Raw genomic sequence first — 16,702 nt, 5'->3', positions numbered from 1 at the left:
AGGGCTATCAGTTAGTATTGCGCCAGTATGTCATGGAACAGTAGATATTTTAAGGATTTTGAGACTGTAACATATCTATTGTCAGTGATTTATTCCCGCATAGATTGCAATTTAAAAGGAAAACAATGTGAAAAAGGAAGTGACAAGATAATTGACAAACTATTGATGGACTAAAGCGCAGACACTTTTCTTAATACACAAATTTGAAAAAAGCCAAGGAAATTACATTTAATTTCAAGAAAAAACACGAACCCTTTTATTCCACTAAGCAAAAAACTATTGTAGGTGATTAGCAGGTATGCACATGCAATAAACCTATAACCCCGACACAGTACATGCATATTTTGTTGCGCTAATGAAGGGTTTGCTTTTTATGTTGTCTTACTGAAATATCTTTCCTGGTTCTGATTATAAAGACTTTCACTGCGTCCATGACAGTCAAGGGGCAGAAGTACCGTATAACGGCATCAGCAGTTTTAAACCCTCTACCTAAAAACGTATGTAATAGTCAATAACAAGAAAGGAGGCCAAAACTAAATTCTACAAAGAATTGTTTCTGAGCATGAATTTACGTAAATCACAAAATCCAGTTTTATATCTCCTCCTACAAATACTTGGGTTCCCATTTCTCGCAACCTCCTCTTGCAGGACACTCCATGGCCTTGCACCAGCCAGACACTTTCTGACCATGTTCATCGCAGGCATCAGAAAGTGCTTTCATGTAGTAGCAAGCATTGCGATTTTCCGCCCTCTCGCTCTTGCCAAAACAGTAAGCTGCAGTACAACCACTAATAAAACCCTCGAGGATAGGCTCAAGGAAATAGCTGTTCTCCAGACTTTTTATGCAGGACGTGAAGGAGCCTTTGGTCGGGTGGTTTGGATCAGACACATCGCACCTGGAAATTCCCTCCTCTTTATGATCTTCATCACTGCAGTCTCCATATAAAGCCTTAACCTTTTCTGTATCCATCATCCTCTCCAACACCTGATTTGGATGCGGCATGTTGACTACGGGCTCACACCTGTAGAAGAATAAACAGAATGTCTACAAGAAAATAAAAAATACGTTTGTTATTTCGATACTTAACAGCAGTATGATGTCTGCAAAATTGCAATGACAATAACACTATGTGCCATGCATAGTTGAATGGATGATTGGTTTAACTGCTTTTTATTTGTTTATAAACATGATGTATTCGAGTAAAAAACGCTAATAAATTACAAAATTCACTGTAACTGACTAAAAAACTTTGATTTTGATACAAAATCAAACTTGTCAGATGTGCCGTTAAATCAAACAGGAACCTATACATACACCATACCCCCTACCAACACGCACATAAGTTCACAATATGATAAAACGCTCTCTCGCTCGCTGTGTACTTACGGTTCGGTAGAATGATGGTCTTGCACTACATTGCCTTTAGCCATTTCATTAGATGCCCCTTGCCGATATGTGTTATCCAGAAGATCGCCGTGCACTTGGAAGTCATTCCCTGACTTTCCATCATAGTTCCCACACAAGCCACATAGCTTTTTATGGTAACGGCTACAAACAGAAAAAAATGAATTTCTAATACAATATCTGTTTTCCTACATGTAGGCTATTTGCAACACAACGTCACTGCAAGATAAAACTTTCCTTGGTGACATTTAAATTTTATATGCCCTGTTACCAAAATCAGGCTTTAAACACCTTTTCATAAGACTGGTTGTTATTATATTATCATAAATTGTTCATGGACACCGTTTGTCTCCAGCTAATGTATGGTCATTTTGGTGATGACGACATATCTGCGGTTTGAGGGAAAGTCCTATTTCCGGTTTCTTGATGTTCTCTAATACCTGGACTCATACATCATATGAAAAAAAGAGCTGTGCTGCACCCTCCGATTTTCAACAAATCTCTGTTTAGTTTTCATCACTTATAGTTTTAAAGTACACCAACTTTCACTGGACTTTTGTTAAGAAGACAACATATCATCGGATTAAAATGTGTTATCAAAATCTATGGCACAGGATTGTTCTTCATAACTTTGTCAATAATAAAATCAATTTGTTGATCTTATCTGCAGCGGTTGGGAAGCTGTGTTCCGAATAATAGTTTTTTTTAAAACTGTTAAAACTGTTACTCTGCACTTAATAGCAATCGCAGGGTAGACCCTTCAATGGTGGGGAGTTAAATCAATCGTCCCCAGTAATGTTACTCAGGTGCTCCTGGATGAACGTAGCAAATTTTCACCACAAACCGTTTTAAAAGTTTGATTAAAGTGATAGAATACTGAGTCGCTAGATGCCTAAGAAAAACTTACGCAAAGTCTGTTATCTGAAGAGACAACGGACAAGATATTTAGAGAAGGCAAAGCCGTTTCCATGTATGCACATAATAAAATAGACTTAACTGGGAATGAGTTGCAGACTAGTAAATAATGATTTCCCCCGGAGACTATTTGAATTAGAACGATTTGTAATTATCATCTTTGAAAATTTGTTTGAAAATGTAATCCCAAAGATTTCGCTATGGGATGTAAATCTGGTGACTGGCCAGCCCTTCCGGTGGACTTCTTTTGGGTGGTTCGTGCTCTGTGGTCTTGCGTTATCATCTTTGGAGATTAACGGAGTGGTTTTTACAAAGAACAGGCGTTTGTCCCATATTTCAAGGTAGGCCTCGAGGCTAATGCATCCATTCACCAGAACAACATGACCAGGTCTGTAATAACCAATGCGATCCCAAACCAGTATCAAAGTGGATTGTCCTTTTGCAACCTAGAAATTGCAACCATAACGCATTTTATAATGAAAATTGACTAAGTATTTTGCAACCTCATGGCGTTCTGCAAGTCTAGACGTCTGAGACGCTTTGAAGAACTGGTAGTCTAAAAAAATTAGACAACGCTGAAAATGTACAACTTAATTTCCCAAAGTTGTGGGGCTGATGTCGGACTAGGATGTGAGGTAACTTAAGCGTGCGCCAAATCTGTCAGGGCCGTAACCTCCGGGGGGGGGGGGGGGGGGGGCAGGGGGGGCAGCTGCCCCCCCCCTCCCCCGGGATTTGAGGTGCAAAAAAATAATCGCAAGGGAAAAAAAAGTAATTGCAAAGTTGGTATCAATTCCGTGAGAAAATGCACTCATGGCCACTAGACAATCATTCAACAATCTTTTAACAAAGGTGTACTGTTTTTAGCCAACTCAGTTCATGCCAAAAAGTCCAATTGGCGTGTTGTGTTGAAAAAATGACTGTACTTATGGCAAAATGAACCCACAATTTCTGACTTCTGATTGAGCAATATTTGAACAGTTAAAATGCACCAGAATGTAGTATTATACATACAGTTTTTAAAAGTTTTCCACACCGTGGGAGGGGCACACCACCTCCCCCACCCTCCCCTCTCGGGGGCTTCGCCCCCTCGTGTCCGCTAGCACCCCGCACACGGTGAGCAATTGGCGCGCGCCACTTTCGCTGCGCCAGATGCTCGCACTCCTCAGCTCCCAGCAAACTCTGCGCTCTTTGCCTCAAGAGACCAAAAATATCAAACAAGTGAAGGGGCCCGCACACGGTGAGCATTTGGCGCGCGCCACTTGCGCTGCGCCGTTTTCTCATCGTGTGCGGGGGTATTTTGGTGAGATTTTTGCCTCTCGCGCGGCTGAGCAAAATATCTCACTTGTTTGATATTTTTGGTCTCTTGAGGCAAATGTCTCACCGTGTGCGGGCCCCTTTAAAGACGGGGCCGTTTTCTCACCGTTTGCGGGGGTATTTTGGTGAGATTTTTGCCTCTCGCGCGGCTGAGCAAAATATCTCACGTGTTTGATATTTTTGGTCTCTTGAGGCAAATGTCTCAGCGTGTGCGGGGTGCAAGCGCCGATTGCTCACGCCATGCCAACAATGCGCATGTGCCGGTAGCCGGGAACAAAGAAAAATGGCAGCCCCCAGCGAAGTAAACAAAAATGTTCACAGTTATAGTTAGTCTGATTGATTAACGTGGTCACCATTTGCCATTACTTTCAGAAAAGAAATAAATATGTATTGTTTCGTTAATCACATGATCCCACAGTTCGCGGTGCGTCCGATAGGGGCAGGCCGGGAGGCACCTCTGCTGAGAGCTTTGCGGGGAGCTGAGGAGCGCGAGCATCTGGCGCAGCGCAAGTGGCGCGCGCCAATTGCTCATCGTGTGCGGGGTGCTTACTGCCCCCCCCCTCCCCCCCTGGCATTTTGCTCAGGCCACGGCCCTGTCTGTTTTCCTGAATTTCAAAAAGAAATGATCAAAAGAAGGAAAGTATACCAATCTCTTCAGTTAAATATTCAGTAAAACCATCACTGTGCATGGTGTAGAGGTAACCCATTAACCTTCCCGTTTTTCTTAGGTTGTAAATTGCGTTGGGTTACAAAATGCAGCTCTGAGCTGATCGTGATCTGCATGTTTTCAGGGCCACCTGTTCTCGGAGCTCTCCTGTTTCTCCAAATTCTTTAAACTTACTCCAGTTTCGGAAAGGGTGAAGATTGATCTATCAGATGAGTTGGTATCAGATATTACCAACTGGTGCCGTTTTTGCGACGCACTGTCCAGTTTAGGGGTTTTACAGCACGTGTGGTGATATTGCCATCCGGTTTACCCTGGTGATGAGGGTCTTCTTACTGACAACTCTGCTGAAGAAGTGTGCAACATGTTCCAATAGCCTCTTTTGGATTGTTCCTTTACTGCTGACAAGCTTCTCCAATAATAATAATATTAAGGTTGTGTCAAACCTTGACAACACGGAAGGCAAAAAAAAAAAAAACGTTTGCTACCTTTCAGCAGCTCATACGGCAGCTGGACTGTATCCCTGTATCCTCACCCAGTCAGTCTGTATCAGGGCCAAAAATGGCCAGGCGTGCAATGTAAACCGCGCTGAGACGCATGTGCTGTGCGGTATATAAGAATTGATATATATATATATATATATATATATATATATATAGGCCTATATATTACTTACCGTCCCACTTTGACTCGAATTCTATGCGTTGGACTGTTCGTGTGAATAAGAATTTTCAGACTAAAATCTGTATTGAGCTCTATCACATCAAATTCTGCCAGTTCCAAACGAGTCACAGTAAACCCGTCTCCAATATAGTTTGTTGCCGCTTGGTTGTTGTTTACCTGCAGTCGAATGTTACATTTAAAAAGATTGAGAAACAACTGTCAGACATTTCATTTTACAATTGCTGTAATAATTCTTTAAATAAACTCCCTTGCGACACTCTAATCACTATTACTAACCGCAAGTTGTACTAGTACATCCATTTCTTCTTTCATTTAAAACTAAAAATTTTTAATAAACACAAACACAATGAAATTAGATATGTTATAAATTGGAAAAATCTTACCATAAATCCCCCCTTGGAGTCAAATGTTATGCTGTTGTCACGAAATGAAACGCTGATTTCACGAACAAAGGTGTTTTGGTTGTCGTTTTCGGTTTTGTAATCGTTCTTTACTTCAACTTTGAAAGGTGGCTTGTAGATCATGTCGTCAGAAGTGTCGTTGCATGTCTTCATCAGAGAATACGTGCATGAGCCTATATAGTTCAAACATTGGATACTGAAGAGGTCATAGTCTTAAAATTTAGTGACAAACAAAGATACTTGCAATCTAAACCTTGGGTGACCCAAGACTCTCAACTAGAATATCTACCCGCGTTATAAAGGCTCTGTAATCAGAATCAAAGAAATAAAAATAACACGAAGATGTGACTTCAAGGATAATCAAACTCAATGACAGGGATTTTTCTTTTTGCAGGGGAGGGATGCTTTCTTGTGACAAGAATATTTTTTACCTGAAAAGGTGATATGTGCCTCATCACAGGACGTGTACATAGTCCCGCCGCGTATACCGTGAAGGCTACACAAGCATTCTGGGGGCACTTTTGCATCTGAAAGGTAGAAAAAAAATATCGGTATGTCTATACAAAAACAAAAACAAAAAAAAAATAATAATAATAAACGATTAAATTGTTGCCTCCATGCCAAGTTTGAAAACATTGGGAACTATTGATTGACATTGTTTGAATAGTACTCTTTGAGAAGTTATGGAATCTTTTCGGGAATATCTTACTTTCCATAGCTGTTGATGAATATAAGGCAATGCTAATACCCTAACGTTTCTTTGTGTAATAACGTATCGTATCACGGTAATCTCAGATATAGATATACGTCAGGGATATACCGAGTTTAATCATTAAACAAGTTCATCCACTAAGTCTGTGAAAACAAGGGAAAACTAAGAAAAATGGTTATTCTAAATACATTCTTAATTGAAGTCCTGTTCTTTGTCTGAAACTTGTCTTATAATGTTTAAACATACCTGCTTTGATCCCAAAAAGGACGATGAAAGCCAATGCAAGAACATTACAGTATCTCATTTTTACGATGTTCAATCCTAAAATGATAGAATATTCAAATATTGAATTTTTTAATCACAATTTTCAACAGGTGGTTTTGTAAAAGAATACTACAAATACTACTTTATTTCATTTATTTACGAAACTGGTTTATTCTTTTAGATATTTTATCATAAATTTTAGGACACTTTTAACTCAACTGTAGATAGTTTCTTAACTACAGGTGTGAAATTGAGGTACCCTCGTATATCTGAAACCAAAAATTCACAAGTGTGCTGACATTAAGTTATGGTATGCAATCTTTCTTTTCATTTTGAACACTTAATTAACACTAAAGAGAACAAATTATGAATAACTTACCTCGGTCTGATGTTCACACCCGACAACTGAAACCTTAAGTCTGACAAAAAATGCGATGTATTTCAGATTAAATAGAGTAGGCTGTAAGTGCGCATATTTTTGATAAATTTTTAAACGGTGTAGGATTGTCAACTCATTAGTGAACAGGCGAGTCATTAAGAGGCCGCTTGTAGGGATTAATTTGTTAAGAATTTCCCTTTTTTTCTCATTTTTATTGACTTGTAAATGAAAGGCGCCTTACGTCCTTTTCTACTCATGCATACCAATTGCAGTTGGAAGAATTCCTTTTATCCCTTTACTAGCCTCTATACAAATGAAGAAAGCAATCATAAAACATACACGCAATAACACCGAAACATTGAACTTGTCTTTTGGAAAACTTTCAAACTGGATTTGATAAAGTTATGGTCTGCAAGTACAAGACAATTCAACTGACTAGAAAACCATCGATGACGCCAGGGAGATACGTTTTTTCTCATCAGATTTCTACGAACTCTCTGTAAACGTACGTAATTATGTTCCACACCCGTCACACGTCGGTTAATAGGCTGATCAACATGCCAATTCATCTCTGATATGTTCTCTCGCATATGGTCATAAATAAGAGATGTCAATCTGTTTCATTTCAATCATCGCATTTTATATTAACAATTTTCCATGTATTCACTGGCTATATTTACCGTCTGTGTTGAACATTTTGGGACGTAAAACCCGCACCCAAAACACGATACTCTTCGTTTTTGATTAGATATCAATGCAAAGAAAATTGAAAAAATGATAATGTCCCGATCCATTCGTATGAATACGTACACCATAACCTTCTTGTTGCACGATTTAACCCTTTCATCCTATGTACATGGAATCACTGGGTGACCATCTCTATTTTACTTAATGATTAGCAATTTGAATCCAAACAAAGACGGGCTAAACCCTCCTACGACCTTATTAATATATATATATATATATATATATATATATATATATATATATATATATATATATATATATATACAATTTCAAATAATATTCATAAGCGATATGAATGGTTTCTATTAGTAAACATGATTTAGCAGAAAAAATTATCTTCTTGCCATAACATGGATTATTTTCACCATCGAATAGTTGTACATTTTCAGGTGGGATATTGATACATACATGCTGTCTCAAAACATTGCTGTTAATGATTATTTTAATATTTGAACAGTGTATGAATAACTGCCATAATAATTACTACAACTCATTTCTCTATGTATAACGTTACCGTTTATATGCAGAAAAACTGTATGCTAGAGAAAACAACAGGTTAATTGCAATGACATAGACCAAACAGTATGTAAAAGTTGTGGTATTCAACATTTTTTCTCTTTAGGTAGTGACAACTTACTCCTGATTTCAGGATGTTAACAATAGTTTCATGAAGATATAAAATGCTGGTGATAAAAACCAAATGTTCCATAAATATGACTGCCACTTTTATATACCAGAAATTCGTTATCTTAAGAGAAGACGGAAAGAGGAAATCATTATTTTGTTGCATTTTACGAGGACATTGCTTGCACTAATCACCACACACCCTGTATTCCTGTACATGTATGTTATTTACTAACGCCTTAGAAATAATGGGGACGATAGCCACTTTTTTTTTTTGGGGGGGGGGGGATCATAAGTACTGCAATATGTGATATATGAAGAAAAGCAACAGTTGAATTTACTGACCTTTTATTTACATATTGAAAAAGGGTATTCAAGTAATAAATCTCATAACAGCCTACAGAAGATGATTTATTTTTACACAAAGAGCATTGTCTTGTGAGCATTTTTAGTGTATTGATACATGTATGTTGGGATACCATGCACGTACTGTTAATATTTTACTTGGTACTAAACGCGTTTGAAAAGGCAGTAAAGATAAATTTTTATGCCTTCATATCCTGCAAAGCTACTTATCTTTTCTTATTAAGACCTTTAAAAAAGAAAATGCTAAAACGATGAAAATGTGTGCACCATGTACAGAGGGGTGACAAAAGTTTTGCACCATTTTGCTTGAAGATGAAAAACAGCTGGGTTTGTTTAGTTTTTCAAATAGTATTTTATTGAAAACTGGCAATGTCAAGTTACTATCTTTACTTCAGGTTCACAGTCCAATGTGTTGTCCTTATATAACCTTACATATATATCTCAGTATTCATACATGTATTTTGTAAGACAGCCAAGTGATCTCAATATGACCACTATCCTTCTGGAGATTGATAACGGTTCAGTAATCTTCAGCAATATTCTGTGGGCTACATGTACGTTTGTATTTCCATTCTGATTCCACAGGTTTTCATTGGGGTTTATGACTGGTGATTGGGCAAGCCAGTCCACCCTGTTGATGCCATAATGGTAAAACCACTCTTGTACAGACCTGAGCCTGTGGAATGTGGCGTTATCATATTGGAAAATGAATTGCTCAGCAACACAAAATGGCGCCATAAATGGATCTAGGGTCCATGCAATGGTTCTTTCACCCCATGTCACTCTTCTTCGTTTGTTTACCAATGTGATGAGCAGTTTTCGCCTGGCAACCCTGGTGTGAATTCCTGAAGCATGGAACTTTCTTTAAACAGTTATTTTGCTAACCTCAACCTTCAAATTACGGGACCACTGAAAAGCTGATTCGCTGCAAGATTCAAATCTCTTAAGCCTTGACAGCATAAAAGACACCTGGTGTCTCTGGCACTGGTCTTCTTCGGGCGGCCACTTTGTGGTGACTGATGGGCATCACCCTATATACAGTCTGACCAGAAACACCGTATCTGGCGGCTATCTGAGAGACATTTATATCCCCCAGAGGAACAATTTATTTTCTTTCTTCGTTTGTGAGCTTCCGTAGCTTCTCCATGGCAGGAACTTGTCAGTCAGAGGGGGCTTGCACCCTCGTTGCTACCCCTCACAGTGCACACGGATAAAAATTCATTACTGGTTACGCGAACAACAAACCACAAATCACTTTTTGCGAATGGGTTCCCCATGTCACAAAGCGCACTATTCACACAGGTGGTGCAATATTCTTATGTCACCCCCCTGTAGCCACCTTGTTCAATGAAAACCGTTTCTGTAAAATGCAAAACATGTATTTCATTTACCCTCTGATGAGTCTTGAAATGGCGCTTGAAATGTTTTTTTTAATTAATACGTTATTTTGTGTTTAAAACTTTTCAAAATGGAATATTAACAAATGTTTAACTTAATACTGCAGGATAGAGCTATGAAACTTTTTTGAGAGTGCAGTCAGGTTAATCGGTTATCTCTATTGAACATAGACAAATTAGGCATAAACATTCATATACATGCACGCTACAAATAACGGTGTCAAACATACAGTAGTGTTTAAGTTCAACTAACAATCTTATTTAAAGGGTCAAACTTTTGCTTAATTAGTAGGAAAAACATGTTTATTTCCTGCTTCAATCAATATCGTCATTGTTGGTTAAGTTTTTTAATTAGAAAGGTGTGATGATAGCCAGAGAACCAATACTGGCGTTCACCCTCCAGTGAACCTATCTATTTCACGTAACAGTGGCGTTTGCCCGCTTTGATAGACCCCCCCCCCCTTCATTGTAACATCGTAGCACATACATTTACATGTAACATATTTTGGAACACTTGAAAAACAGAAAACCCTGTTTAAAATGAAGTCCTTGTCTTAGTGATGGCCCACACCCATCCACTATATTGCGTGAAATACCTTCAGTTATTACGTCAAAAACATTTGACATCGAGAGATACTGAGTAACTCTACATGTTTAAACAAAGCAACATTTATTAAACATTTTAAATATGACAAAATTAAATATACTGCACCACACTTTAAAGGAAATTAGCCAGCTGAAAATTAACCCTTCAGTTCAAGTGTTATTGCACCAAAAAGAAGGAATACATGCAGACATGCTTAGGACCTAACCCGTAGCACATGCATAGTACGCGTATAATGTTCCCTCAACGTTCTTTTTCTTTTGCAACATGAATTATACTCTTTTGGTATTGAAGAATTTAATCCTTGTATAATGAGTTGTTTTCCAGCGTCAAACACTTTATGTAATGTTGAATTGGCATACCGATATAAAATAATGTCCATATCGATCTATGTGAACATGTACATACACAAGCTACATGTTTATACGACATAATAACGATAAATAACTATTTGAAAGAATATTCCACCAAGATCGAAACTGCATACACCTTATACACTGCATTATGTGAATCGGATACTTCAGTGGTCGGCATTTCAAAAGGCTCAGACGAGTGGGGCTCAAACAAATGGTATTCCGGCGTACCGAGCCAAATATGGTTCCCATTTATGACATCCCAATTCTGGCTTAGCAGGGCAATTCAGCACTTCACACCAACCCTCAGATCTCCGTTGTATATCTCTGCATACCTCCCCTAGGGCCTGGACGAAATAACAGACCTGTCGCTGGGCGTTTCTTTTTGATCTCGTCAACCCCGAACAAAAGGCACTGACGCAACCATCTTCAAATTCCGTTACATTGATGTGATGCACTGGGTTCCTCAGTTGACGAAGGCAACGGCTGAAAATCCTTTTGACAGGACTCCTCCTTTTACGGATTTGACATAAATACTCGGCTTGAGCAAGCAATGTAGAATCAACCCCCTGGCAAGCAGTTGGATCCACCTCATGAATCATATTTTCAAGTTTCAGATGCTCGTGCAAAGTGGGTATGACGTCCTCGCATCTAAAAAGAGTACTGACTTAAATGTATCTTCTGGCAGAGACTAAACAGCGATCAGCTTTTGCAATCTACAAACATAAAGCATTAGTGTGTGTGTGTGTGTGTGTGTGTGTGTGTGAAAACCATACCCCGGTACCCGGTCACTGCTTCCGTTCTATATTGCCCTACAGCCGTTTTACCCATTTAAAGGCTCGATATATATATATAGGCCTATATATATATATATATATATATATATATATATATATATATATATATATTTAAGAAAGCTGAACCAACAAATATGTACGGCACTTACGGTTCTTCAATAAATGATTGGACCATATGACTTTTGCCTAGTTCAGCAAAAGCTTTCACGCGGTTTTTTCTGGAAAGTCTTTTCAAGTTTGTCCCATTTGCAGTGCGCATGTCGTTGCCCATTCTTCCGTCATAGTTGCCGCACAGACCGCACACTTTTTTACGATAACGCCTAGTAGAAAAAAATTGATGTCATGGTCCCATGGTCTATCATTATCATAATTACTGATTTTAAGATATATGGATTAGCTATCATTTTCCAGTATTCAATACGGCTGGATATAGACTAATTGTACACGGCAATTCTCAACAGTTAGTGTGCCACAAGTGCTGGAAGTGCTGGATCAATTTGTGACAGAAATATCATAACGTGGTAGTGTGTTCTCAAGAGATCAGTGTATCTGGTTAACTTTAACTAGAAGATAAGGCCATGATTAAAATTCATCATCTCAAATTAGATTACATTTCTTTCTGACGAATAACCCAAAATGCAATATATTTTAATTCAATTTGATAATTCGTTTCCACGAATGAATGATCGCATGTGTGTGTTTGTGTGTGTGTGTGTGTGTGTGATAATTAAACTAACTAGAGTTGAAGGTGGATTTAAAGGTTACCCAGCTCAGCATCCACACTTGTGTTAGAAGTAAATTGGCATAACAGACGAGTTTCCTGTTTCCTTCTACGCCGTTTTTAAATGCCGAGCTTTGAACACCTTCGTCATTTTGTCCTCTGAGTTAATTCAACCTTTTGCACAAATGTTTGCGTGCCTTACAGTAAAACAGACAGACACCAAGACGAACAGCTAAATGTTTGCATGAGGAGAGACAGAGTGAAATTTTATTGATATTACAATATAAAATACTTTATGTTTACATTATGAAATCAAAATGACGATCATTTACCTGTGGATTTTGACTCTTATTCTATGCTTATTTCCAGCTATCGGCAGCTTGACCAAAACAGCCAGCCCGAAGTCAGTTTCCAGTCTATTTATCTGTCCATCTACAATACGTGTTATATTGTACCCATTGAAAACATTGGGTCCGGAGCTCATAGAAATAGATGCGTCATTAACCTAAATTGAAAATGATAAAAAAACCCTTTTCAATAAAAATAGAAAAAAAATTTAAAAATTTTTTCTAGAAGTTAAACGGGACATAGATCATGGACTGTGAACACCTTCTTAACCAGCTTCAATGTCTGTCCCGCCTAGTCCCGCCCCTCTTAGACTGCATTCCCAGAGATTTAGATAGATCCATCTGGATCGACCTAACTCCCTGGGGGTTTACGCTAAATTGCTGTCAGCCGAGCGCGCGCCGTAAGACCCCATTCCCACAGATTTTAGATCGATCTATCCCCGTGGGGAGTCTCACTAGATTACTGTCAGCTTAGCCGGCTTAAATGTCTGTCTCGCCTACTAAAAGCTGCAAGGGGGTAATTAACTTCTGTGCGCGGTCGGCTGACAGCAATTTAGCGTGAACCCCCAGGGAAATAGGTCGATCTAGAGTATTTTATGGCATATCTAATCAACGCACCGTCACTCCGCCATGGGACGCCATGATGATTAAGATACCATTGAACTGGATAATGATTTCGTGAACAGAGGTAGTCTGTTCTCCTGACTCTGCCTCACTGTTCTTAATAGTCACGCTGAAGGTGACCAGATCGTCGTCTATGCCTGGGATTAAGTTGCACGAAGACATCATATTGTATGAACATGTCCCTGGAAAGAAATTTGTGTAGGCCTATTACCTTTGCTTTAGTCGACGTTGCCATAGGTCCAAACTTCGGGTTTTTACAACAGTATGTATGTCTTAACTAACGGGTAACGGTTGTGACGGTCGATCCATTTGTTTTGATTTATAAATTGTTAAGTATGGTTTACGCAATTAAGAAAAAAACTATTAAGATTATATTTTTAAAAGTGAATTGTCTTAACTTGCATGACTTGGGGGATTTGGTTTGCTTCAGCAAAGAAAATATAATGTAACTATATATCTGTATGAAATACTCTATTATATAACGAATTTAAGCTCAATCACACAAAAATTGAACTTTACGGTCAATTTGATACTAGACTTGTAGCAATGTCTCTTTTTGAAAACAGTGAAATGTCTCCAATTGTTTTCTTTATTGGTCCAGATGATGCAGCAGTTATATAAAGTGTCAGGCGGATCAATCTAGAGAACAATGTTTACCACCTTGGAATTCAAACTTCAGTCCGTCACAGGTCTGAAAGTGGGGGTCTCCGTACGCCATGCACACACAAGGACCTAAGGAAAAATAGATTCAGTACAAAATATGGCTTTATTAAATCGTCTATCTTGTTTAGCTACTTTTCAAATTTAAAGTAAACGAATGGAAAACATGTCTGATTTTGATAGACAGAAAGAAACTTCCAGTCCTTCGTGAAGATTGGAATGAAATAAAAGACGAATATACAATTTTAAGTTCAAAATGTCCAAAAAGATAATCATATAAGGATGTTAATTTTGAGGGGAAGCCAAATAAAAATACAAAGATTTTATGACAAGACAGCCGTAAGTTTTAGAGAAAGTGTTTAGTACACAGGTGATTGTGACCGTTCGTGTGAATTTGTTGAATATTAAACAGGTATAGTCATGCAATTTCTTAAAAGCCTGTTGCGTGCCTTTAGGACAAATACAGTCTTGCTTAAATGATTAAGTATTTTACCAGAATTTTGTATCTGTAAATTCAAGAAATCAAAACTGAGACAAAATGTTTTGTTTAACCATCTCATTAGTTCTGTTACACTGGCGACGCAACGAATTGGAGGTTACAACTGTTTGTTCACCGACTTCTTTTTCAAATTCAATTCAAGTTTATTTCAATTCAAATTCAAGATTATGTATACTTTGTCTCGATCAGGCATTTACAAGATTCGACCTTCAACGTGAAACGCTGAAGAATAGCAAACCAAAAGTGGACATTACCAGCAACGTACACAACAGTTCCTACCTCAGTCTTCAGCAACTTGAATTTGCTAACTACACTGAAGAAGGAATCTTTCTTCATCAGAAAACCAGACAAGCCTCCAAAGACGCAATTTGTAATGAAGTTGTCAGATTCATTCGTAGCGACAGTTATTCATCTGTTGAAGTTGGATGAAAAGCGATCAAGTAGAAGTATTTCTTCACTTATGCCAGGAATCAGTACCGTAGGTTCTAGATTTCAGTTTTGCCAGCTCGATTTTGATATCATATATAACCCATATCAGCAAAGCTGAAAAGCTATTCCATGAAAAGGTATGAATAGTGAACAAGCTAGCTTTACAGTGTCCTGAAACTCAGGTGCAAGAAGTGCTGATGCTTTGCAGGATAAAGATGGATGTGGATGGTCTTACCTACTGCTTATTCAGTGATTCCAACGCGAACGGCAATTTCGTTTTGTTTGCGACACATCCACAAAAGGTACGAAGCGCTCCCTCTGGCTTTTACAGTTAGTCTGGGCATTGTCACGGGACAAAATTGAGTGGCAACCTCAAACACCAGTGGCTAGGCCATAAGTGTGCACGTTGCCTGCCATTCTGGTCAGATTTGTTATACATGTATATACACGGTTCACAAAGTGTATAATGGTCATGTTATAGCCAGCTATATCAAAGGTTTTGTGACATTTATCACGGCGAATTTGAAATAATAATAATATCTGTTATTTTCAAAATATCCCATCATTTTAGCAAGAGTATTTTTTAAAGGAGAATACAGAGACCAAAGATAACACACACACACACACACACACACACACGAATGGTCACTATATGTAAAACATGATTAAGACAGAAATTTGTTATTAGACTTAAATAGTTTGAAAGTATACTTCGCAAATTTTACAAAACCTATTTTTTTCCCAACAGCCGCAGAAGAAAACCACAAAAGTAACACCAGCAAGGCCACAGCAAGATTTTTCCATTTGACCATGATACTGAAAAAGAAAAAGACACCTTTCTTTTAGGTTGATGCGTCACGCATTGTTTTTAAGACCCATTCTTTTTATTTACATCTTTTTTTTTTATTCACAACCACCGTTAGGGCAAATGCTTGATACCACATTTTCACGCTTTCTCACATTTTCAATTTTCCGATAGTTTTATTGCGTGATCTCATAACTGGAGTTATGGGATGGATTTTTGGGGTAAAATGGGATGTTCGATTTTTGGGAGTTTCAAATCTGTCAAAGCGGTTTACGATACGATTTGAACGGCAATAAAAATAACTGCTGTGTAAAATCTACGGGACCACGAGACGGTATGTCAAAATTCTCTACAAAAAGTTTAGTTTGTTTCATATCAGATCTTATATTCAAACGTTAAACTGCACTTTGTTTGAATTGTGCCCTGCCCTCAGCGAATCTTCAATTTCAAACAAAATTCCTTATTGAAATCTGACATACCACCAAACAATTTAAGCGTAAAATGAGAAAAACTCTCTCAGTGATGTAATGCTTGAATATATATATATAGTACAATACCTTAGTTGTAGCCAATAAAAAAGAAAATTTTGAAATGTTCTTAAGGTAACAAACGTCATGACAAAAAATAATGATGAAAATAATTTTAATAACTAGATAAATCGAAAAAATTGACAAATATGATTCAAATATATATTCTAAGTAGTAAAAAAATCTAAAACATTTAATGCCTACCTTTTTCTACTCCACCAAAAAGTTGGTGCTTCTGGTATAGAATACGTTAGACTGCATCTCTTTGCCAAGTCCTCAGTACATATATCTTACATTTGTCACCCACCAAAGGCCAGATGTAATGGATTTCTTGTTTCTTGTTGCTGCATGATAACGAGCAAGAAAAGGGGGAAATGATTAATGGTTCTTTTTGAAGCAATAAAATCAAGTATGAACAAAATTAGGTAATCATTATTTTCTGCTGCTCAATTTTAATTACTTTT

General features: G+C 37.9%; 2 protein-coding genes across 3 annotated transcripts; both read right to left on the bottom strand.

Moving 5' to 3' along the window:
• Window positions 1-74: 74 nt before the first annotated feature.
• On the bottom strand, window positions 75-6,878 carry LOC106158203 (zonadhesin-like). Its single transcript, XM_087017519.1, has 7 exons — window positions 6,739-6,878; window positions 6,342-6,416; window positions 5,815-5,910; window positions 5,366-5,556; window positions 4,975-5,138; window positions 1,388-1,549; window positions 75-1,022 (listed from the first exon to the last, which is right to left on the bottom strand). Exons 2-7 carry the CDS (start codon window positions 6,397-6,399, stop codon window positions 605-607), a joined length of 1,089 nt encoding a protein of 362 aa, XP_086873645.1. The 5' UTR covers window positions 6,400-6,416; window positions 6,739-6,878; the 3' UTR covers window positions 75-604.
• A 3,647-nt stretch (window positions 6,879-10,525) lies between these two features.
• Window positions 10,526-16,626, bottom strand: LOC106167033 (zonadhesin). Of its 2 annotated transcripts, none has more exons than XM_013545704.2 (7): window positions 16,443-16,626; window positions 15,637-15,722; window positions 13,976-14,050; window positions 13,313-13,500; window positions 12,680-12,852; window positions 11,776-11,946; window positions 10,526-11,480 (listed from the first exon to the last, which is right to left on the bottom strand). In XM_013545704.2, exons 2-7 carry the CDS (start codon window positions 15,716-15,718, stop codon window positions 11,036-11,038), a joined length of 1,134 nt encoding a protein of 377 aa, XP_013401158.2. In that variant the 5' UTR covers window positions 15,719-15,722; window positions 16,443-16,626; the 3' UTR covers window positions 10,526-11,035. The 2 variants fall into 2 exon arrangements, with proteins under 2 accessions (XP_013401158.2, XP_023930555.2); XM_024074787.2 differs by having other exon boundaries at window positions 13,979-14,050.
• Window positions 16,627-16,702: the final 76 nt, after the last annotated feature.

Source organism: Lingula anatina, chromosome 1, assembly GCF_051362555.1.
Source record: "Lingula anatina isolate TDL-2025a chromosome 1, LinAna3.0, whole genome shotgun sequence".
NCBI lineage: Eukaryota > Metazoa > Brachiopoda > Lingulata > Lingulida > Lingulidae > Lingula > Lingula anatina.
The sequence above is the reverse complement of the archived record's forward strand: the minus strand, read 5'-3'. Positions and strand labels throughout refer to the sequence as shown.